Below are 22,013 nucleotides of genomic sequence, written 5' to 3'. Positions count from 1 at the left end.
TGTTGTGTCATGAACAAGATAAATAAGGGAGAAATAAAACATATTTTAAACTGAGAGTTGTTACTGCAGCATAAGCTAGTTAATTCAGACTAATACCTTAGTAAGGAAACGTAGGTCTCTGACCCTATAAAATTGACAGCCATCTCAGAACAGTGGTGCACAAAAGCTCCTCTTTGAAGTTATTGAGGCAAATGCTAGCCAGACTCATCTGGTGACAGACTGATCTTACTATACACATTTATTTTTCCTTTTTAATTAAAAGGTTACAAATAAAGTCCTATGAGAGAAAAGAGGAAAACACCATCATTTTTAACCAGAAACTTATAAATAATTCAGTCCAGCACTGGGACCTCCTGCATCAGAATCAAGAACATTTGATGAAATGCAGATTTCTGGGCTCAAACCAAAACTGACTGAATTTTTGAGACTGTGTTTAATTTGCATTTAACAAATTCTCCAACGAATTCCTTCACACCCTTCATGAGAAATCTTGGTTTAGGACTAGGGCCTGCAAACTAATAATACTCAGGTGTGTGTTGTTTGCGTTACACAAGATTTTGTTTTGACTAGCATTAGAATTGGTTGGTCTTTAAAATTAAGAAACTTCCCATGAAAACTGATATTTCCAACAACTTGTGAAAAATAATTGGAGTATCTAGCAACTCTAATCTCAAACACTTATACAGCAATAATCAGATAAAACTTAACCCTCTTTAAACAAGGAATGTACCTGCTCCAGTTCTTCAGTTGTCATAATGTCAACCCATTTTTTACCTGACCTGCCCAAGAAAAGCATTAGGGTTTGGGTCCCCTTATTCTGGTTTCTGGAAGCTATGTTATACAGACTGGAGGTTATGCTCTGGAAAGTGGGGAAAAAAGAAAGCCATTGGAGAGTATTGAGCAAAAGAATTACACAACCAAATCTAGTTAAAAAGTAAAAATCAATAGAGAGAACAGGGTAGGGCTAGATTTATATACACAAGTGTTTTGGGGGACAGCACATTATTTACTTGCAAGGTAGGTAACTTAACTGAGTGACATGAGCTGAATGAGATCTCTGGCTAAAGGTGGAGGACACACCTCCTGTAACAGGGAAAGCCATTACTTAGTTTCAATTGCTGTCATCAACTCAATTTCAATTTCTGGCATAAAGAATTTTGGCCTAGGATCACCAAATATGCCATTTTTGAAAGAGAAAGAAATCCACGCTTTTATTGGAAATTTCCTAATTTTTAAATGTTTTAAGCTAATTATTTATTTAAAAACAAAAATAAGTTAAACAATCAGGTTAATATCTGTATATTTGAGGATCGCAGAATTGGAGTCAGGAGACTGGAAAAGAGTAAAGAGAATTTGAAAACTCATTCTCAGATGGATTTTTAGCTCTTGTAGCTTGACAAATGTAGATTACCATTAGCCATGAAAGAGAACCACAGGAAGAAAAGAAGTTTCGGGTAGAAAATTATGAATTCAGTTTCTAGAAGTTTGAGAAATGTATATATGAAAAGGCATAGTTCATCAGTAGTCTATTCAACAATATTAATATTATTAATTCATCTATTACAACAAATATTATGATTACTATCTACCTTCTAGAAGCATTACACATAGAACAGGGGCTAGAACAACAGACAAGGAGTCATAAATCTCTGACTTTAGGAGACCTTAGATGCCAATAGGTAAAATGGGAGTTACAAGAAAGTATGTTAATTTTATTCCAAGTATAGTAATGGGTGATTTGTTCAACAGAGATGTGTGTGTGAGGGGATGATAGTCATGTAAGGTTACTAGAAAGTATGACGTCTAAGCTGGAACCTAAAGATTCCCAGTAGACTCAACAGCCTGTATAAAGGCCCTCAGGCTAGAGAAAGCCAAATGCATTAAAAACTGAAACAAGATCAGTGAATCTAAGCCACTTCATGCAAGATAGCGATAAATAGTGAGCAATAAGGCCAGAAAAGTGAACAGAGGCCAGAGACTGTAAAGTCTGCTACGTTAAATGCTCTGGACTTGATCCTAAAAGTAGTGCGTGGTCATAAAGAGAGTTCATCTGGGCAATAACGAGCAAATTTACATCAGAAAACAGCGGCAGGATGAGAGAGAATCTACATATAGGTTAACATATAGGTTAATCTACATATAGGTTAATTTGAGGCTATGGAATTGAATGAAATTCTTCTGGGAAAATCATGAAAGTGAAAAGCAATAAGAGTTAAAAGGACAGGATCTTGGAGAGCACCCATATTCAAGAAGAGAGAAAATAAAGAGGGACCAAGGACTGAAACAGATGAAGAAATGTGGAGAGACCAAGAGTCAGGAAAGAGGTGGTAGATCTATGTTACCAAACAGAGCAGAGAAGCCAAAGAGGGTGAGCTTCGAAGAGATGTAGCCATTTACATCACAGAGAGAGAAAGAGAGTGTCCAGCAATGTCTAGAACACGGGCAATTATAATTTGGCACATTTATCACTACCTCACTGGTACCAACCACTTCCTAATCAACCTTGCTCGGCTTTAAGAGAAGCTCTTAATTGGCATTTTTGTGCACTAGGAGTACCTACTTCTGTACAAACTCCTAATTGCTAGGAGTTGGAAGACCAAACAGCCTTTATTCTCTTAGTTGGCCATACTTTATAGAGGCCTAGCAGCCTTATTCTGCTAGCTTGTATTCAGGCCCATACTCTATTTTTCTACAATGAAGAAAAAATTGGCTTCAGATTTCTGTTCCAAGAACCTTATTTTCTACTCTATTTGCCTTGAAACAAGTCACAAAAGGATGGGAGAAATTTTAGATGGAAAGGGCATTGCAAGTCATTGCTACAGTCTCCTTACCTTCATGTTTTGGAAACTGAGGCACAGAGATAATAATTGGCCTTTTATAAAAAGAAAGGGCTTTTTCATAGATAAACTAGTGTTTTTTTTAATGCTCTCGTACACTGCTTTGCCCTCACAGCCTCTTCTGATCAAAGCAAAGGCCCTTTCCCCTCTTCGTGTCTTTAAAATAAAAATTTAATCAGTTATTTAAGAACTTGGATCCTCCAGGTTTATAATCTGGTCTCTGTCAGGCACTCTCATACAAACCATGTATAATATTTTTAAAAGGAAATTACAATTTTCATCTGTCCAAAAAGAAAATTTTGGAGCAATTTAAATAGAACATAAAATAATTTAAAGAGAGAGCTCTATTATTTTTCTGCCCTCAAGATTACATATGTGGTAAAATTCTATTTACCACAATACAATATTCAGAATTAAATCAGTTTTATAATCAATTATTTTATAATTTTATAATCAATTAATCAAATTGTATAATCAATTATCTATACTGGATTAATTCACAAGCTCCATGTCAATATTTTCTTTCCCACAACTAGCTAACTGTAATATCCAACAAATCTTTTGAAGCAGAGTTCAAATATCATCATGGCGTTATCACAACATAGCTTTAATTTTTTAAATATATATAGAGATAGGGATATGTTCTTATTTATATAGAATGTGACAGAATTAGAGTGTACTGATAGCTGGATAGAGAAATTGTATTTAACATACACCATAGACTTTAACGGTCAATCTAGTATTTACTGGCAATTTTGTAAAAGTGTATCATAAGGAATAAATTTATCTATGATTATACTCTGATAAAAATAAGATTTATCACTGCAACCTTTAGAAACATAAATTATGAATTCCTAATTATCAGAGTAAACCAGAGGCAGTAATGATAATAATAATAAGTGAACACTTAGCCCTTCTTGTCATTGCATTATATTCTGTATGAATGCTCCCTGAGGTTGTACAGCATGGCAGCCCTAGCTGAGTACTTTCTTGCTACTGAAAATGTGACCCAAAGACCAGCAGCACTGGCATCACTTGAGGGCCTGTTAGAAACCCAACATCTTGAGATCCACAGAGATATATTGAATCAAAATCTGCATTTTAACAGTCACCATCCAGGTTATTCATATGCAAATTAAAGTTTTAAGTACTTTAGGTATATTGACCCATCATTGGAATTAATATTTTCTATTTTACAGAATAGAAAATTGAGGCACAAAACGATTAAGTAACTTTTATTAGCATTAGTAAATGTGGCAGGCATTGCCAGTAGCCTACTGAATAGCCAACACAGCTTCCTTCTTTCTAATAAATCCTCAGTTTTATAAGGGCAGAAATGTGCCCAACCCCAGGTAGGGCACTCATTTTCCCAGATACTCTCCTAGCTTGAAATAACTATGAGATAAATATAGAAATCGGCTGCAAGTGCTGGAAGGGATTATTTTTCTGATAAAGGGAACTAATGGAACTGGCACCATCCCTTCGTTTCATTCCAGCCTTAACCATGGATATGATAGCTGGAGCTGCAGCAGCCATCTTGGGATCAGAAGGTAACAACATAAAGGACTAAGTCACACTAAGGAAGAGGAAGTGGAAAAATAAATAAGTCTCAGTTCTTGATGTTCTTGATGCCATCACTTAAGAACTCAGTACTAGGAGCCACCTACCTCTAGACTTCTTGTGAGAAAAACTGATTCCCCACTGAAGTCACTGCAGATAGATTTTTCTGTTGCTTTCAGACAAACGCATCCTTAACTGATAAAAGCTACCATGAGGGGGCTTCCCTGGTGGCTCAGTGGTTGAGAATCTGCCTGCCAATGCAGGGGACATGGGTTCGAACCCTGGTCTGGAAAGATCCCACATGCCGCGGAGCAACTGGGCCCATGAGCCACAATTACTGAGCCTGCGCGTCTGGAGCCTGTGCTCCGCAACAAGAGAGGCCGCGATAGTGAGAGGCCCGCACACCGCGATGAAGAGTGGGCCCCGCTTGCCACAATTAGAGAAAGCCCTCACACAGAAACGAAGACCCAACACAGCCATAAATAAATTAATTAATTAATTAAAAAAAAATTTTTTAAAAGCTACCATGATATTCTTCTTTCATCTATGTTTTATTATTTTATTCCAATGTTATGTTGTTCCAACTGGCATTAAATTTGCACTATAAAAAGCCACTGGGGATTATGATATCCTCTGCTAATGTCTTCTTCAGACAGAAGTATGTAAAGTGTCACATCACCCTCTCTGAGCGGGTGGGGGAAATTACAGAAATGACAGGCTGCAAAACAGTTCCCTAAAGGGAAAGGATTTGATGAAGAGTCACTTTCCGCCCCACTAACCTTCATATCCACTCACTTAAACATGAACCTGAGTACTTTTCCTTATCTGCTGATAGATTTTGCTTAACCTCCCAGCTGTTCCAAAGCGGCGGCAACAGTGGCAAAGATTGCAGCTGCCCCTACAAATGGTAGCAGTCAGATACCTGAGAGTGAAATGCTTGTATTAGAAGCTGTCACCAGAAATGACAAAGACTAAATTGGGTGTGGCAGCAGCTAAAGGAGAGTGACAAAGGCAGGCAACATCCGTGTAACAAGCAGACCTCCATCTACACATAAATAGCTCCATCCTGAATCAGCAACTGGGCCCCACGTGACTTCTCATCAGCCCCCTATTTCACAGATAATAATGGAAATGCTCAACGACCCTCCCTGCTAATGCTATGAATCAGATCATCAGTTTGGTGGCAGCCAAAAACACCTCCAGGAGTTCTGCAGATTATCTGGGGATCTTGAAAGAATGAGAGTGGAAAGGAATTCTTCTGCTACAGAGATATTCTCCTCACTACTTCATCTGCCTGGTGTTCTCCTTTAAGAATTCAGACACTATTATTCAGATTTATATGTTTTAACAAGTCAATTTTTTTTTTTTTTTTTTTTTTTTTTTTTTTGCGGTACGGGGGCCTCTCAGTGTTGTGGCCTCTCCCGTTGTGGAGCACAGGCTCCGGACGCGCAGGCTCAGTAGCCATGGCTCACGGGCCCAGCCGCTCCACGGCATATGGGATCTTCCCGGACCGGGGCATGAACCCGTGTCCCCTGCATCGGCAGGCGGACTCTCAACAACTGCGCAACCAGGGAAGACCTTAACAAGTCAATTTTTGATATTTAATCTATTTTAAATGGCTACATACTGTAATATAAGCACTACTGATCATACAGCTCAGTGTATAGCTTTCCTGTTAGTTCTCTTTGATCCTGTAATTTTGTAATCATTACTAAAGCAAAAGCTACTCAGAATGATAAACGGATACTCAGTTTTAGTTTTTAGTTATCAAGGGACTTTGTTCTCTTAGTAATGCTCTAATGGCAACTCCCTTTAAAATCGCTGGACACTCACCCCCATTCCATTATAACATTTTCACCACCTAAACCCACCCATTCACTCTCTTAAGACTCTAGAGTTTCTCTTCCTCTAATAGCTGTTGGATGATTCCTTTGCTATTCTCCAAAGCACAGTCATCAGCTTCACATTTTTTGCTTCGATGATTATCCTCTCACATGCCCTAGATAACTAATTAGATCTACCCTCCCATATTCCCCTCTACCTGACCTGAACACCAGCCACGCAATTCCATTTTCTTTTAATTAAGACTTCCTCTCTCTTGGTATCCAAAACTTTAATCTTCCTTGTAAACCTGGCTAGCATTTTAGCTCACTATTTCCTTTCTTGAGAAATTGCAGAGTTTATGCAATCATGCAGCAAAAATGAATTTGTTCCATTTACCCTAATTCTCTGCCTATGGCTGATTTGCTTATTTCTCTCGTAAAGGCTTCAAAAAATTCATATAATTGAAAAACTGTGGACCCTCCAGCCTATATATATGAGTAGTAACTCATCATTTTTAAAGCTTCAAAATCTAAAATCTTCTCACCAGTAAATAGGAGTAAAACGGAAGCCTCTCATCTTTTTCTAAAACATTCCATGACGTTTGTCTTCCTCCTCCAAACCACTCCTCCAGTTTAAGTCTGGAGCTCTCTTCGTCCAGGGAAGTTTTTAACACACACACACACACACACGCACACGCACACACACACACACACACACACACACACGCATGCACGCACACACACACACACACACATACACCATTCTAAAAGCAGCTGATCCTTTTACGTTCTTAATGGAAGTCAAATGCCTTCCCAGTACTTACTAAAATATTTATGTACCACTACAAAACATAACCTAAACAATGGGTTTGGGAATGCTCTTAGGAGGCATTTATAATTTTTATCCTCTCTTCAACCTTCCTTAACTTTGTGGCATAACTCTATTCCTCTGCTCAATAGACAAGATCCAATTGTACTACTCAATATATGATATTCCTCAAATATTCACAGAATTTATGAATTATTAACCATCTCCACAAAATAGCTGAAGATAGCAGTATCTTCTTTTTGACATATTTTTCCTCTGGATACTATATCAGAAGAAGAAAACCTTACCTTTTCTTTTATTATGTTTTAAATCAACTTAGTAATATTCCGACTGAACATGTCCTCTTAAGAATCCTGCAATACTTTAATACAGAAAGAATAATGCCACACATACTACTGGGACAATCTTTGTGCTACATTTTGCATTTATTCCCCTAAAAAGGAGCTACCATCCTGAATCTTAACAAAGATATTTATAAAAAGAATGCTCTTATAACAGAGTACTGTATTTTTGAATTTTGTGCAAAACCATTTTTTATGTTCTTAATGTGCATGTTTTAAATATTAAAACAAACAAAAATTAAAAAAATAAAAATTGACATAACTTAATTCATATTAAATTAAGATGGAAATGGAGTCATACTTTTCCATATGCTAGTTTTTTCATTTGTTAAAAGGTATAATAATAACATACAGAGACATCAAATCTACCTTAATGTAAGTTACTTAAAATGCAAAAACCCAATGGAGAATTTGAAGGGATTATATGTACCTTATAAGTTGATATCCTTAATTTGATGAGTTTCTATATGAAATCCCTTTAGCTTTAAACATTAATTTTATTCTTATGCTAACTTACTCCTAAATGAGAAGATCTAAACCTTGAGGAATGAGGGTATTTCAAATTAGAAACAAGTTTTCAGAATTCTGTGTTGGGTCAGAAACATTAAAACTCAAAGGAAATACACTAAATCCTCATGATATTACAACTCATATCATTAATTTTTTTATTCCACAGTTCATGTCTAGTTATCATTTAACTCATCTGTAGCTCAAAACAAATTAAGATGAGGCAGAAAATAAGTTTTCCTTAGAAAGAGAACTGAGGAGTATCCAGAAGTTTCGACTGGAATAAACACTTCCCTTTCTACCTCTAGGAATGCCACTCTTACCATAAATACTCTCAACACCCCTGCTACAGACACAGAAAGACATGCCCTCTGGATGTTATACTCTTCTGTAGATATCACAGTTCTCAGCCTGACAGTAAGTATATCAGAAATCTCTCTTCTTTTTATGAGAAAAGACTTACACTTCAATAAAGAAAAACATACAATAATTATAGTTGAAAGGCAGAAAGAGCCAAAATATGATATCATATGAATCTCTGCAAAGACTCAGTCCTGTTCGGCATAGTATTTGCAGCATTTACAGCAGGACCCAGCAAATCCTTGGCCCTTAGAAAGAAACAATGGAATGAATGAACTAGGCTTATAGAGACAGAAATTGGCTAACTCCAGTTGTATGATGCAAGTAAAAGTGATTTCTTTTCTTTATTTCAATAGCATGTTCTTATAATGGAACACGTGTTGTATTGTTTCGAGTCATTTTGAGAATCACAGTGTACCTACCTTATCTGCCCTCCAAGGGGCCTCATCCCCTGGAGACCAACACTACACCTTGTACATCTTTATATCCTGCAGAGTGTCTGGCACGTCATAAGTCTTCAATACACATGTGTTAGGGAACAAACTACTAGAATAACTTCATTTGACTCTTTTCAGGTTAACACATCAAAAAGTAATGAATTGCTGGCTGGCCAAGCTGTTCACTTGGCCATCTCCACTACCAATATAGATTTCTACAATATGATTGGAGATGTATCAATCAAAAAATAACACTAACACAAATGGATCCGTCATGCCTATGGTCCAATTTATCCACTGTGTATTAAGGAGTGAAAAAAAGAAAAATGTTCATTGCACCTGAGCTTAAAAGCTGGCAGGAAAACAACAGAGTGAGTGGGGTGTGCTTGTGCCCGAAAAGAGCAAAAATAACAATCCCTCAAAAGTATGACTAAGGGCAATACCTCTCTAGCAGCAATGGTTGAGAGAAGAAGCCGCTATTTACCAAAACTGTTTTAAGGTGAAAAAAAAAAAAGCCTTAGCGTTAGTTCATTGAAACATGGGTAGTATTCTCTGGGTCACTCACTTCAGTGATGCTCCCTTGAATTTTGCAGGAGATGCTGTTTGGGAAGAAAATGCCACCATCCAGTCTAACGCAACCCATTGCTGCCGTGTACGCACTCGGTCTGCCTTTCCTATAAAATAATCACAAGCTATATATATAGTTAAAACATCAAACTGAGAAAGAGTTCTGCAAAACCTCACTCTAACCATTTCTGAAGAAGCCGGTCTTAGCACCATTCCCTAAGAGGGTAGGCAAGCAACACACAGCTTTAGAGTGAGGGTGTACAGAAACGCTAAGATGTTTCTTAGTCGGCTTGTGATACTAAAAAGAATCCAAAAGTCTGCACATAACATGACTGTGTTTCTCGTTTTAGCTAGCATGCACTGTGAGGAAGCCCGTACTATGAAGGAAGCCCATGTCCAGAGTTTCCAGCCTCCCAAACAGCAACCCACTTCAGGCACCTAGTACCTTTCCGTGTTCTGTTTCATGCCTCCCACAAAATAATTTTCAATAAAGAGGAAATGAAAAAACCTTGATATCCATTATTTACATATTTACCCAAAGCTAATTACACACTTCTGTGAAGTCATCCCAATTTATTTTTATTTTCTCGCTCACGAAATAATCAAACTCGGTGTTTCCTGTGACCTTTTCGCAAGTGCAAGTGGGTGGAGAAGATCTGGTGGCAGAGAGTGAAAAAGGCTCTGAAATCTTCTTATGCCTAAGAAGGTTATCCCACTCCAGGCACACTGGGGGACCTCAGAAGACCTAGTCAGGAGGGAAGGGAGAGTAGATTCTCTGCTGCCTCCTGCCTCTTCAGGAGCATCAGCCCCAATCACAGCTGCTGAATGAGGAGAATGCCGAACATCAGAGCTGTTACGCGGAGGACCAGTACCTGAAGTTTACCCCGCCTCCACCTGAGACAAGAACTTCTTAAGGGCTCAGCCGCTTCCTTTCTGCTCAGCGCGCAACCCACTTGTCCCCTGCCCCTTTCAATTACGTATAGAGATTTCAGATCATTCTCAGTGCGTTATCTCCTTCCTGATGCCTATACCACCCCTCACCTCATGAGATGCTGTCAAGCATCAGGCACACACCCGGTAGCTGCAAGACCCAGAGCTCGTGCCATTCAAGTTCCTGGCACATCCCAGGCTAGGATGGTGGACACGCTCAGTTTCATGTCCCTAAAATCATCATCTGCATCTCATAGTGAGGTTTTCATTCTGTAAATATGATTTTGTTCTTATAGGCAAATTCAGTATCATGAACTGATGATGCCCAATTGTTATATGTTACAATAATCTGACATATTTCTTTTGTGATTGGCTTTGTTTCCAGAGATTCTGTACATATACAAAAGTGTACTACAAAATGAAACTAATAGCATGAGAAACATACAAATATATCTTTTCTCTGTGCCACACATTTATCCTTTTCTAGAAGTCACAGCTTTTACAAATTAAAGAAAACATGGAGTGATGGACTCTATTGCATTCATAGTAGAAGTAGTAGTAGAATCGACAATAACAGCAATAATGTCTACAAGTATTGAGTTCCTACTCTGTTTGCCGGACGCTCCAAAAATTTTTTTTTAAATTAAATACTTAACAAACCAATAAGTCACATACTTTTAGCCCCCCGTTTTACAAATAAAGAAACCAAAGCAAGGAGAGGTTGAGTGAAAAGTTTGTACTTCATATAGTATGGCAACAGAATTCAAATTCAAAGATGCCGGTATTCAGAGGCACTGATCTTAACCACTTCTTTATAAAATAATACGATGCTATTTTGAGGTCAGACTCCCTCTTAGGTTCTGGGAGAGACCATATTTTTTGTACTAATTTTTGCCCACCGAATATCCTGTATTTTATTTTTATAAAATTGAGAGTAGTAAAATTCATAGAAACATGTTATCATCCATCTCTCTACAGCCTGAGGAGAAATATCCAAGAGTGAAGTTGGAAACTGACCCTCAGACCCTAAGTCTATAACCTGACATCACGTTTTTCACGGCTTTAAGCATACAGCTGCTTCAGGTTTTAGAGGACAAAACAAGAGCACTATGTACCAATTCTATCTAGACAAGCTCCTTGAAACAGCTTTTCAAAATGCAGTTAAGCACAGTACTCTATCTAGATTTTCCAGACTGAATCTATAATTTAGATACCAAGCCTTGTCATGTCTAACAGTTGTCATTGTTGAGCACTGTGAATGTTAGCTGTTATAAATATACGAGGCCTGTCTACACTTTCCTTTTCTTCAACGACTTTCTAAACACAGTCCGCAATGCAAATGTGGCTCCTTTTATTCAGTTAACAATTTGAAAGCCTCTTATGGAACATCAAAATCCATAGGTGGTACCTGAGTTGTTAGCTCCAATGACTGAAAGGAAGACTAAAGGAAAAATTGATTCAGTTATAAGTTCTAGCTAAGCTGAACATATGGTCTTGGTAGATACATTTCCAGACTTACAAGGGACTAAGCCAACCAAATGCACAAGACCTACCAGTATTTTCTTGGCATGTTTTCAAGGATACTACCTTATGATGTTCTCCTTGAAGTAGTCTCCTCTGATATTCCTAATGGTCCTAATACCTATCAATGCATGCCACATTATGCTTTCTTATTTGAACCATACCATATTATTGTGAGACAGACAGGGTAAGTAGAACCTCCCCTCCAATTTCACAGGTAAGTAAATGACGTCACAGATGGGATAAATGAATCGCCCCAAATCCCCCAAATCACACAGTTAGTTCAAGGCAGAATCACATCTAACATAAGCCAGGAGTTGGAATAATCGTAGTGATTGTTTCCATTCACCAAGAAGTCAGCCTAATACGCTGGTGCTAACAGTGAAAGGCCAGTACAGTAATTAAATGATAATTGCTCTGATGATTTTAAGGATAAGGTAAGTTCTATAGCCGATTCTTTTCATGGGAGCATACTAAGTAACATAAAATAAAATAAACGAATAAAATAAAATTCATTCAAGAAATATTTAATTCCATGCTTACTATGTGCCAGGCACTGTTCTAGATGCTTGAGAACCAGACAACAAAACAGACAAAAATCCCTAATCCCAATTAGCCTTCATTCTAGCAAAAGAGACAAAAGTAAGCAATTGACCTAATGATTTTAAAATTATCTTGTATATTAAAAAATAGTAAGTGCTAAGTAAAAACAGAAAATAAGGCATAAGAAGGAGCAGTATTGTTAAAGGATGAACACATAGTATTTATCACATTGGTCAGGGTAGGCCTCGTTGAGAAGGTGAGCTCAATGGGTATCCAGGGAAGAGGGAACAGTTGGGGAAAAGCTCCAAGGAGTGTGTGTGTATCGTGGTGTCTTCATGGAACAGAAAAGAAGCCAATGTGACTGTAGCAGTCTTAGCAAGAAGGAGAGTTGTGTGGGGTGAGGCCAAAGAAGAATAGGGAAACAGATTATGCAGGACTTTGGAGACCATTGAAAGAAATCTGTGTTTTATTCTGACTGAAGTAGAAACCATTGCAGGATTTTGAGCAGTTGAGTAATGTGATCGGGCCCTCAGTTTAAAGAGGACCCATAGGTCTGTACGCCTTAAATGTTTACAGTGCTATATGTCAATTTACCTTAATAAAACTGGAAGAAAAAAAACAAAACCCATAATTAATTATTAAATACCTTAAAATTTTATCATTCGACCTATTGTACAATCCTTTTCATGTACAGAAGTCCCAATTTATCCTCCTCCTCTCAGAATAAAATGCTAATATTCCCATTTTCCCTAAGAAGATATCAAGGCTCAGAAGGTCTAAGTAACTCGTCTGGGATAAGAGCTAGTAAGTTGAAGAGCCAGGTGAAAAGAATAGTTTTTCTAACTCTTAATACAAAACTGATTGCTCTTTCCTATGTACTCATTTATACTAACGTTACAAAGGAGAAATAATAATAATTGAGATTAATTATTCAGATTATCCATCAATAGAGATGTTCAGTTTGATATATTAAATTGAATCAAACCCATTTTTCCCCTTATTATTAATTTCTGGGATATAATGATACAAATAATTTCCCTGAACTTTCTATTTGAAATGACATATGAACATTCAGGCTGAGAATTTTGGACAGAGAAGAAACCGTAATAATAACTGAAACTTACAACAGTGTATTTACAAAGGTTTTCAAAGTCTTCTAGTCATTGTTATGTATTAACTCTCTACTATATGCCAGTCACTGTGCTAAATCCTTTGCATATATCACTGTATTTAATATTCATCAAAAACCCTAAGAATAGTAATAGTAATCCACGACAGACGTAGCCCCAGAGAGGTAAAGTACTGAAAGGCCACAAGACTGCTCAGTACTCCATCTAGAATTTTACCTAAATCACCACAGTCTAAAGTTAGGTTCTCTTCACTCAGCCACACCACCTTCCTGCAGCAGGATGCACAAAGTATCACCTCAACATTCCCAACTGAAAGGTCAGCCAGATGTGAGTAGCTCCATTTTCCAGATGATTAACTGGTCATAGAAAAGTTAATCAAGTAATCAATATATTTTGTTAGAGTCACCATATGCAAATCAATATTTAGTTAGTGACAGTACAGAGCATTTAAGATACAATACCTTGCCTCAATAAGTTTACGATCTTGTTAAGGTAACAAGAGACACATAAAAAGGTAATAAATAATCCAAGGTAGCACATAATACGTACCAAATGAGATACAAAGCCAACAACAGCCAAAGAAATTCAACAGAGGGAAAATTGAATCTGGGTGCTTCAATTCAGTTAAGAAAGGTTATTACTGAAAAGGATCCACATTGAGGTGGTCTTCATAGGAAAAGAGAGAATGAGGAAGAATAATTCCAGTGAGAGGGGAATATTTTCCCCTCAAAGGCTAAGGGAGAAGATGTGAATGGATTATCAAGAGAAAATGAATAGATGTGTTTGAAGTACAGGATAGATGGGTGGCAAAGTAAAAATTAAGCCAGAGAAGTAAATTGTAAAATCCTTGATTGTCATGTTCGGAACCTATGGAAGGAGGGAAGGAATTGATTGTGTTTAACTGCTAGTATGTTGCGTGTACACTGTAGTTTATGTAATCCTCTCAACAACACTATAAAGTAGAAATACATCATGTCCATTTAATTTATTTATTTTTTTAATTTTGGGAAGGTATAGTTGATTTACAATGTTGTGTTAGTTTCATGTGTACAGCAAAGTGAATCTGTTGTACATATACGTATATCCACTCTTTTTTAGATTCTTTTCCCATATAGACCATTAGAGAGTACTGAGTAGAGTTCCCTGTGCTATACAGTAGGTCCTTGTTAGTTATCTATTTTATATATGGTAGTGTGTATATGTCAATTCCAATTTATCCCCCGTTTACCCCCTGGTAACCGTAAGTTTATTTTCTACATCTGTAACTCTATTTCTGTTTTGTAGATAAGTTCATTTGTACCCTCCTACATGGGAAAGGAAATAGTCACCCAAGTCCAGGAAGCACAAGAGTCCCATACAGGATAAACCCAAGGAGAAACATGCTGAGACACATATTAACTGAACTAACAAAAATTAAATACAAAGAGAAAATATTAAAAGCAGCAAGGGAAAAGCAACAAATAACACACAAGGGAATCCCCATCATGACCATTTTAAATGAAAGGAAACAGCGATTACCTGGCCAAGACACAGTTTTGGGTGTGTAGATGGAGAAGAAATTCTAATCTAGATCCATCTGCATGCAAGGCCTATATTCCTTCCCCCCTACCCCCTCATCACCATCTACAGAAAGCGATGGGGAGCTATCAAAGGTATTTGATCAAGACAAGAGAGTAATATATGAAAAGTATTGACTACAAGAAGACCAATCTGACTGTGAAATATTAGCACATGTCCACTATCAGAGAAGGATTGGGGAAGGAAGACACTAGGCAAGAAGAGCCACTTTGTCTATTGCATTAACCTACAGAATGAGTGACAAGGATCTATATTCGAATGCTGATGACCAAAGTAAAAAGAATGGAAGAGATATTTTTAAAGAAATATGAAGAGATAAATGGTAATATCCATGTCCTTTAACAGGTAGTTTTTACTTCCCAACTATACACCCACAGTGTAAACATTTCTCTTAAAATCTCATAGACAAAATCCAAGATCTAGCTTAAATATCTTAAGTCTTTTTGACAGCACATGATTTATTTAAAAATAATAAAATCTAAGCCTTGGGAAAATATCTGCTTTAGTGCAATCTACCTCTCAAATCACCATCATGAATTATGACAGCCTCATGCTAGGCATACTTCTGTTGTATGAGTTTGACATTAGCTCCTTGCTATATATGCTAACATGGACAGTAATGCCTTCTATTCATGGTCATTAGAAATGTTAATTACTAAGAAAATATTCTTTTCCTTTAGTTTTTCCTTATTTTAACTTTTCTTTTAACTTTTTATTTTATATTGGAGTAAAGAACTTATTTACAAAATGGAAACAGACTCACAAACTTGAGAGTTTTTCTTTTAGTAGACTAAGTGTATATTAAACAATTGAATTATCTCTGAGAGATACAATGCATCATACTTCTGAACATTATTCTTCCCCATCACTTCTCTCTTGAAATGCAAGGTACCACTCAGGATTCAAGTCCAAAACCACTATCAATTAAATGGCATATTATTTAAAAACAAGTTGGGTCTTTTCCAACCTTTTCTGACTCCTGGGCAATGCAAACCATACAATTGGCAAATATGTATAGAATTAACAACCAGCTACATTTTTCAAAGACAGTATTGACATAAACATCCAGGCGTTTAGTCACTACACATCTTTTCAAGCAATTTAATATTGCAAAGTTGCCAACCTGGTAATAATCAGGCTAACTATATAAACCTTCATTCAGTACCAAGCATTCAACTAATTCATCTTAACTTTGAATTAGTTATTAAACTGAACATCCTAATTAGTATAACATACATTTGATAAATGTGTGCATGCAGATACATACATACATATATATATATATATATATATATATATATATATATACATCTCATGTTAGAATTAATGAGTAACAATATTTTCACTCAGAATCCTTTCAGGAATTACACACCTATCTTACTTGTACATAATCTCCTTAGTATCACCCATCTATGCTAAAGGATAATTAAAATTTAACACATTAACCAAGCCTAGTTTCCTTTACCTTTATGGATAAAAATAGATCTGTTTTTCTGAGTTGAGAATGAATGTTTAAATTTGAAATCAAACTGTGCCACAGGTCAATAAATTAGGCCTACAGCTGAAGTATACCCAAAATGTCTTTGAAAGTTTCAAGAATGCCAAACCGGTGCTATATTTTAGAAACGTCACATGCACGTGTAAAGATATATCATCACGGAATCCTGTGATGATTGCTAAAATTTATCTGGTTGCTAAAATTCAACCCAGATACTCTTTTATATTTTTATGTTTCCCATTTCTATATATCTGTACTAGTGTGAAAGTAGGCATCTGCAAAATTCAATGAAGGAAACGAAAGATACTATACAAGCATATCTGCCCAATAATGTCACGCTTTCACATAGTCTAAGTTTGATAAACTTAGCCATTATAAATAAACTAATTTAAAAACTATTCATGCACAAAGTCTGGGCTCTATATGACTTCAGGTAGTCTATAAAAGGTATGGTAAATACATTATATCTGTATAAAAGGAATCAGAGATAATGTTTATTTCATATACCTTATTTTCTATTACCTATGTTTTTTAATATGTGACAATGCATTCATGTGTAAAATGTATTAAAATATAAATATTACCCTTAACTTTTAAAGGCATTATTTTGTGAGCATTTAAGAAAAGGAAAACTATTTTTACCTCCCAGTCCTGGTCTAAGCCGATTATCGTAACCATCCAGAAGTCTGTCTAGAATTCTTGTAAAGATGGTAATGTTATTTTTAGCCTCATCTTCTTGGATGTTAGCCAGCACCAACCTAAACAGATAATTTTACAAGCTGATATATATACATACGTGTGTTTTGCAAGTGCCAACATGCTCTTCCTCCTTGATTTGAATTTTAAGGCTCCCTGAGCTATTAGTGTCACCCGTTTTCCTCCTTTTTTTTTTTCCACTCCTTTAAATGCCAGTATGTCTATAGGGAAGGTAAACATGCTGTTGGAAATAGATAATAAATACTAGCTTATCAGAAAGTTTGATGCCAAAATTATTTCAGATTTCTATCACTTCGCATTTTGTGTGACCTATTCAATTTTTCTAAAATGCACTCCCTAGAATATATTATGATGGTAGATTATCACATGCAGATACTATTAGTAATGTTGTTCTGCATTTGGAAAGGTACAAAAACCAAAGGGACTACTGAAAGAATTCTTCAGTGATTTGAATATTAATTGGAAAATAAATTGCCTCCTTGGAGGCACAGAATTTTTCCATCTTTCTCAGAAATGTCTTTTCTTTTTATGTCTTTTTCTCTTTTAAGCCAAGATGATTTTCTAACTTTGGGTATACCTCCACCCAATGGCCAAGTGCAATATAGACATCAGGGAAACTCCGCTGGCTGTGTTCCAGACTCCAATGAAGTCAGGAGGTGGAGGTGGGCTCTGAAAGCATCAGCAGCACAGACACAGCTGCAGAGAGCCTTGGAGGAGTACCCCTCCTGACTGGTCTCTGAGGAGAGCAATAGAGGTCATCCAAAGATTAAAATGCCCAGCTACTTTGTGTGTGTGTGTGTGTGTGTGTGTGTGTGTGTGTATGTGTGATAAATTTGCGGAAAGAATAAGTGGTCTTAAAATATCACCAGAAGAGGGTTAGAAACACTGATTTTCTCCATTATTTCTCCATCAGAAAGCCAGACACCTGGTTTTGTGACATCCAGCAATTTGGTGCAGAAGCAACTGGATGTATAAAACAGAATGTCCCTTTTCGCTGCCATTTTTTTCCCCGGAATGATTCAGAGATTTAAATTACTGGTCCAGAAAAAGAATCATTTATATAATAGAATAAAATACTGACATGAGCATTACTGGTCAAATATAGAACAGAAAACTAGTAGAAGAAAATATGGTTAAGTACTGAGGATTTTCGATGATTATTAATGGACCACAGTTTGTTCACTCCTCTAAAATCAAAGATTATATGTAATTGCATTCTGATCAAGGTGTACTGTGTGAAATATCATTGACAGAATTCATTTGCATTTAAATGATTACACAGCTAGTAGCTAAAAATAGTCATAATACATCGAAAAATCAGTAACCAACTTCAAGCAAATATCCTCTTGGGAGAAGAGAAAATATTAAAATATTGATATAAAGATAAACATTTAAAAAATTATGTAAGCAAATTAGTTCATACCTCAAGCCTCAAAAGTTTTTATGTTGCCTTAAGCTAACTTTAAAACCAATCACTAAGATCGTCATGAAGTTCCACCTAGAGATTTTCACTGGAAAGCGTTTTTTAATCACATGTCACATTTTCTTTCTAAACTCAATATTAAGATATTAAATGAGGAGCTATTTTCCAATTAAAAATAAGACTTCATAAAGAGATTTCTTCTCAGTTCTAGAAAGTATTTTCAAACTTTGACAATTACTGAGACAGGAAAATGAAAATTTTAAAGGGAAATAAGGGTATCATAAAATCAAAAACAGTAATTTTTTTAAAGGAATAATTACATGGACATTATTATGAATCATATTTTAAGTTCTCTGGCATTTTGAAAACCATACCCTAAATTTAGGCAATTAATAAAAGCTGCCCACTGATGATAAAAAAAATCAGAAAAGACTACAATTAAGATGATGCTATTGAAAACAACAGAAATTAAATTTGATATTTGTAGAATACAGGCAAAACAGAATTGGTTACATTTTCAAAGTAAGTACTTTTTATGACAGTACCATTTTAGAAGTAAAATTTTCTAAATCAATAATATGAAAAGTTGATTAATAAATCAAGCTTTTGTTTTATTTGTTTGTGATTGTGAAGTTGTATAGTACCTCCACCTAGAGGTTTCAGATCCACACATCATTTAGGTTTTCTATGTTGACTGAAAGAGCCAAGACCAAAAGGAAAGAAAGACAGAAAGAAAAAGAAGAGAAAAAAATTAACACTCAAATCATTTTAGCTTATGCTTTTCTGTTGGGCTTAAAGGAAAACTGATGGTTTCTTTACTGAACTTTGTGTTATTATAATCGCATATAACAACCACTTCAATTCCTTGCAAAAATATGCCATCTAAAGGGCACTCTTTTCTTCCGTGATTTATTTTTTTAGAAAATGTTTGTATTCACTTTTATATTTTATCGCTAAAAACAAGAAGCAGCGAACTTTTAATAGTCTCTGTCATTTAATAGTTCTGTTTCTTGGTACAATATGTTTTCATTAGAAATGATCCTTCAAAATACTTCAGCTTCTGAAAAGCCACCTCTGCATTGATAACATTCAAGAAACACACCGTCACCCTGAATTTAAAATGGCAAATACAGTAAATAATTGTCTCACCTGGCTGGGTCCCACACCAAGAAAACAAGAAGCAGCAACTGCATGTTGCAGATGTGCAGTTTCATCTTCATCACCACTCTTTGTAAAGTCATGGAAGAAAAACAAAATACACTTAAAATTACATTCAGTCCCACCATCCAAATAGCCCAAAAGAATGTCATTTCAACTGGGAATTGGAGTTAAAGATATAGAGATGATTCCAGTGGAGTGTGTGTAGGGTGTGATGACTGGAGGAGGGTCTTTTCTTTTCTTTTCTTCTTCTTTTTTTTTTTTTTTCTCTTAACAGAATGATGACCAAATAATCAGACTTTGCTCTGCCAGGAACTTCCCTCAGCCACATCGTCAGCAAACACTGTTTTGTGGACACACACACGTATTAAGAACACACGGGACCCTGCACTGACATTTGAGCTAGAGATAAGAATGGGTTGGAGGGGAGAGTGAAAAAGGGGAGGAGAAACGGGTATTTCGTGCCACATCCCCTCAACCAAGACCGCCTCCGCGACCACAGCGGGAAAAGCAAGGGGCAGCCAGCCCACTTTTTTCGATTATTCTTCTTTCATTACAATGAACTGCAGTCCTCACGTCTTCACTACTTCAGTCCTTTTAAAATAAAATAAAATCACCTCCCTCCCTGCCCAACCACAGTTGCCCAAGACCACGTCTTGGAGGCAGCCGGGTTCGGATTAACTGCTGCGAAACAACGCGTTTGACAGCTGTTCCGGAGCCGAGGACCGCAATCCGAGCCGGAGCGTGAGGCTCCGGGATCCAGCGGAGGCAGGCAGGCAGCGGCGATCACAGCGTGCAAAGTTAAAAGACTATAAAAGAGCCAGGCTAACGTGCTGCCGGGCGGGCGTCTCGGATCTAATTGTAGTTGCAAATAGGCTTCTGGTGAGGAGTATCGAAATTATTTTTTAAACATGCTGGGGAGGAGGGGGCGACCTGAGCCGCTTCGGTTTCCAGGGACCATCGGAGAGTGAATGGGGGGAGATGAGCCATGCACGGGAGGCAAAGGTAAATGGGAAAGCAAGGGTCCCTGTTGGGACCAACGTGTGCGACCTTACCTGAAACGGCAAGCAGAATTGGGTGTTTTCCTCCCTTTGCCCTGATCTAGAGGAGATAGGAAACTTGAGAGAGAGAGACAGACAGACAGACAGACTGCAGCAGCCCGGCGAGCGGGGAGCGATGGGCTGGTAGCAGCCGAAGGAGAGCGCGAGGAGTGGCGGCGGCGCGAGGAGTAGAAGGAGGCGAAGGCGTCCGTAGTGGCGGTGATGGGCGGAGGAGGAGGAAGAGGAGGAGGGGGAAGCGTTGGCAGGAGCTGGCTGGGTGCGGGGGGGACGCGAGCAGAGGCGCGGTGCGCGCAGGCAGCGGCGGGCACGAGCCCCACGCCTGGAGGAGGAGGAGCCAGGCCCGAAAGGAGGGCTAACGAGGTTCTCGGCAACGCAGGGACGCCCCCCTACCCCCGCCCAGATACCGGGTAACCGCCCACCGCCCGCCACCCGCCAGGCACCTGCCAGGGCACATCCCCAAGCGGCGGCGAGCGCCTCTCCCCGCGCCCACGCCGCGCCGGAGGAGCGGAGCCCACTCGCCGCCCGGGACTGCGCCCCGCGGCCGCCCTCAGGGACTCCCTGGAGGCCCCGAGGTTCCAGGGGGCTGCTGGTGGGTGCTGGTGCGGCTTCGGGGACGCGGTGTGTTCGTGCGGCCCTAGATCCCCGGGACCTCGCCCTGCCGCCCGCCCCCCAGCGTGCCCTGGCTCCGGAGGGACGTGGCTGCCGAGGAGAGGTACAGCTCCCGCTGGAAGGCGAGGGGACTCATCACGCCTGTACTTGGTCATCAGCGCATCCACGCAGGACCAAGTTCGAGGCATGTTGCGTGGAATCAGACAGCAGGAAGTTTCTCTGATTTCCTGAGCCCTTCTGCTGTACCACTCATTCCTTCACACTCCTGCAATCAGGACCAATTTCCCTTCAAAGCTCTGAGGGCTGGAGACTTCCCTGGAGCTGGTCAGTCAAGTCATCTGCAAATTATTGGGAAACCCGCTCACTCTCAGCAATTCTTTTCCCCCATATCTTTTCACAAACGTCCTCCCTACCTGGAGGACAAACTCAATCAACCGCTCCAAAAAAGTTTACGTACTCCCCACCCTACCCACCTCCACCCCCAGCAGAAAGGAACCTGCTGTGCTTCTACTACCTCTGCAAATTCTTTCCGCAGCGGGGCGGGGTATGTAACATGTTTTGAGGTTTTCCCCCTTCAGGGGTTT

At 38.3% G+C, this 22,013-nt stretch overlaps 1 protein-coding gene across 2 annotated transcripts in view; it reads right to left on the bottom strand.

The window, feature by feature from the left end:
* The window catches only part of GABRA2 (gamma-aminobutyric acid type A receptor subunit alpha2), a 122,486-nt gene extending 101,450 nt beyond the window's left edge, over positions 1 to 21,036 (bottom strand). Inside the window, exons 1-3 of one of the 2 annotated variants that reach the window (XM_033425495.2) lie at positions 20,815 to 21,036; positions 19,751 to 19,828; positions 17,104 to 17,219 (exon numbers count right to left, since the gene is read on the bottom strand). In XM_033425495.2, the coding sequence (XP_033281386.1) occupies positions 17,104 to 17,219; positions 19,751 to 19,821 (187 nt within the window). In that variant the 5' untranslated portion in view covers positions 19,822 to 19,828; positions 20,815 to 21,036. The remainder of the gene's footprint in view (positions 1 to 17,103; positions 17,220 to 19,750; positions 19,829 to 20,814) is intronic. The other variant, XM_004268303.3, reaches the window with a different exon arrangement.
* Positions 21,037 to 22,013: the final 977 nt, after the last annotated feature.

Source organism: Orcinus orca, chromosome 4 (assembly GCF_937001465.1).
Source record: "Orcinus orca chromosome 4, mOrcOrc1.1, whole genome shotgun sequence".
Taxonomy (NCBI): Eukaryota; Metazoa; Chordata; class Mammalia; order Artiodactyla; family Delphinidae; genus Orcinus; species Orcinus orca.
This window is presented reverse-complemented; position numbering and strand designations above follow the sequence as displayed.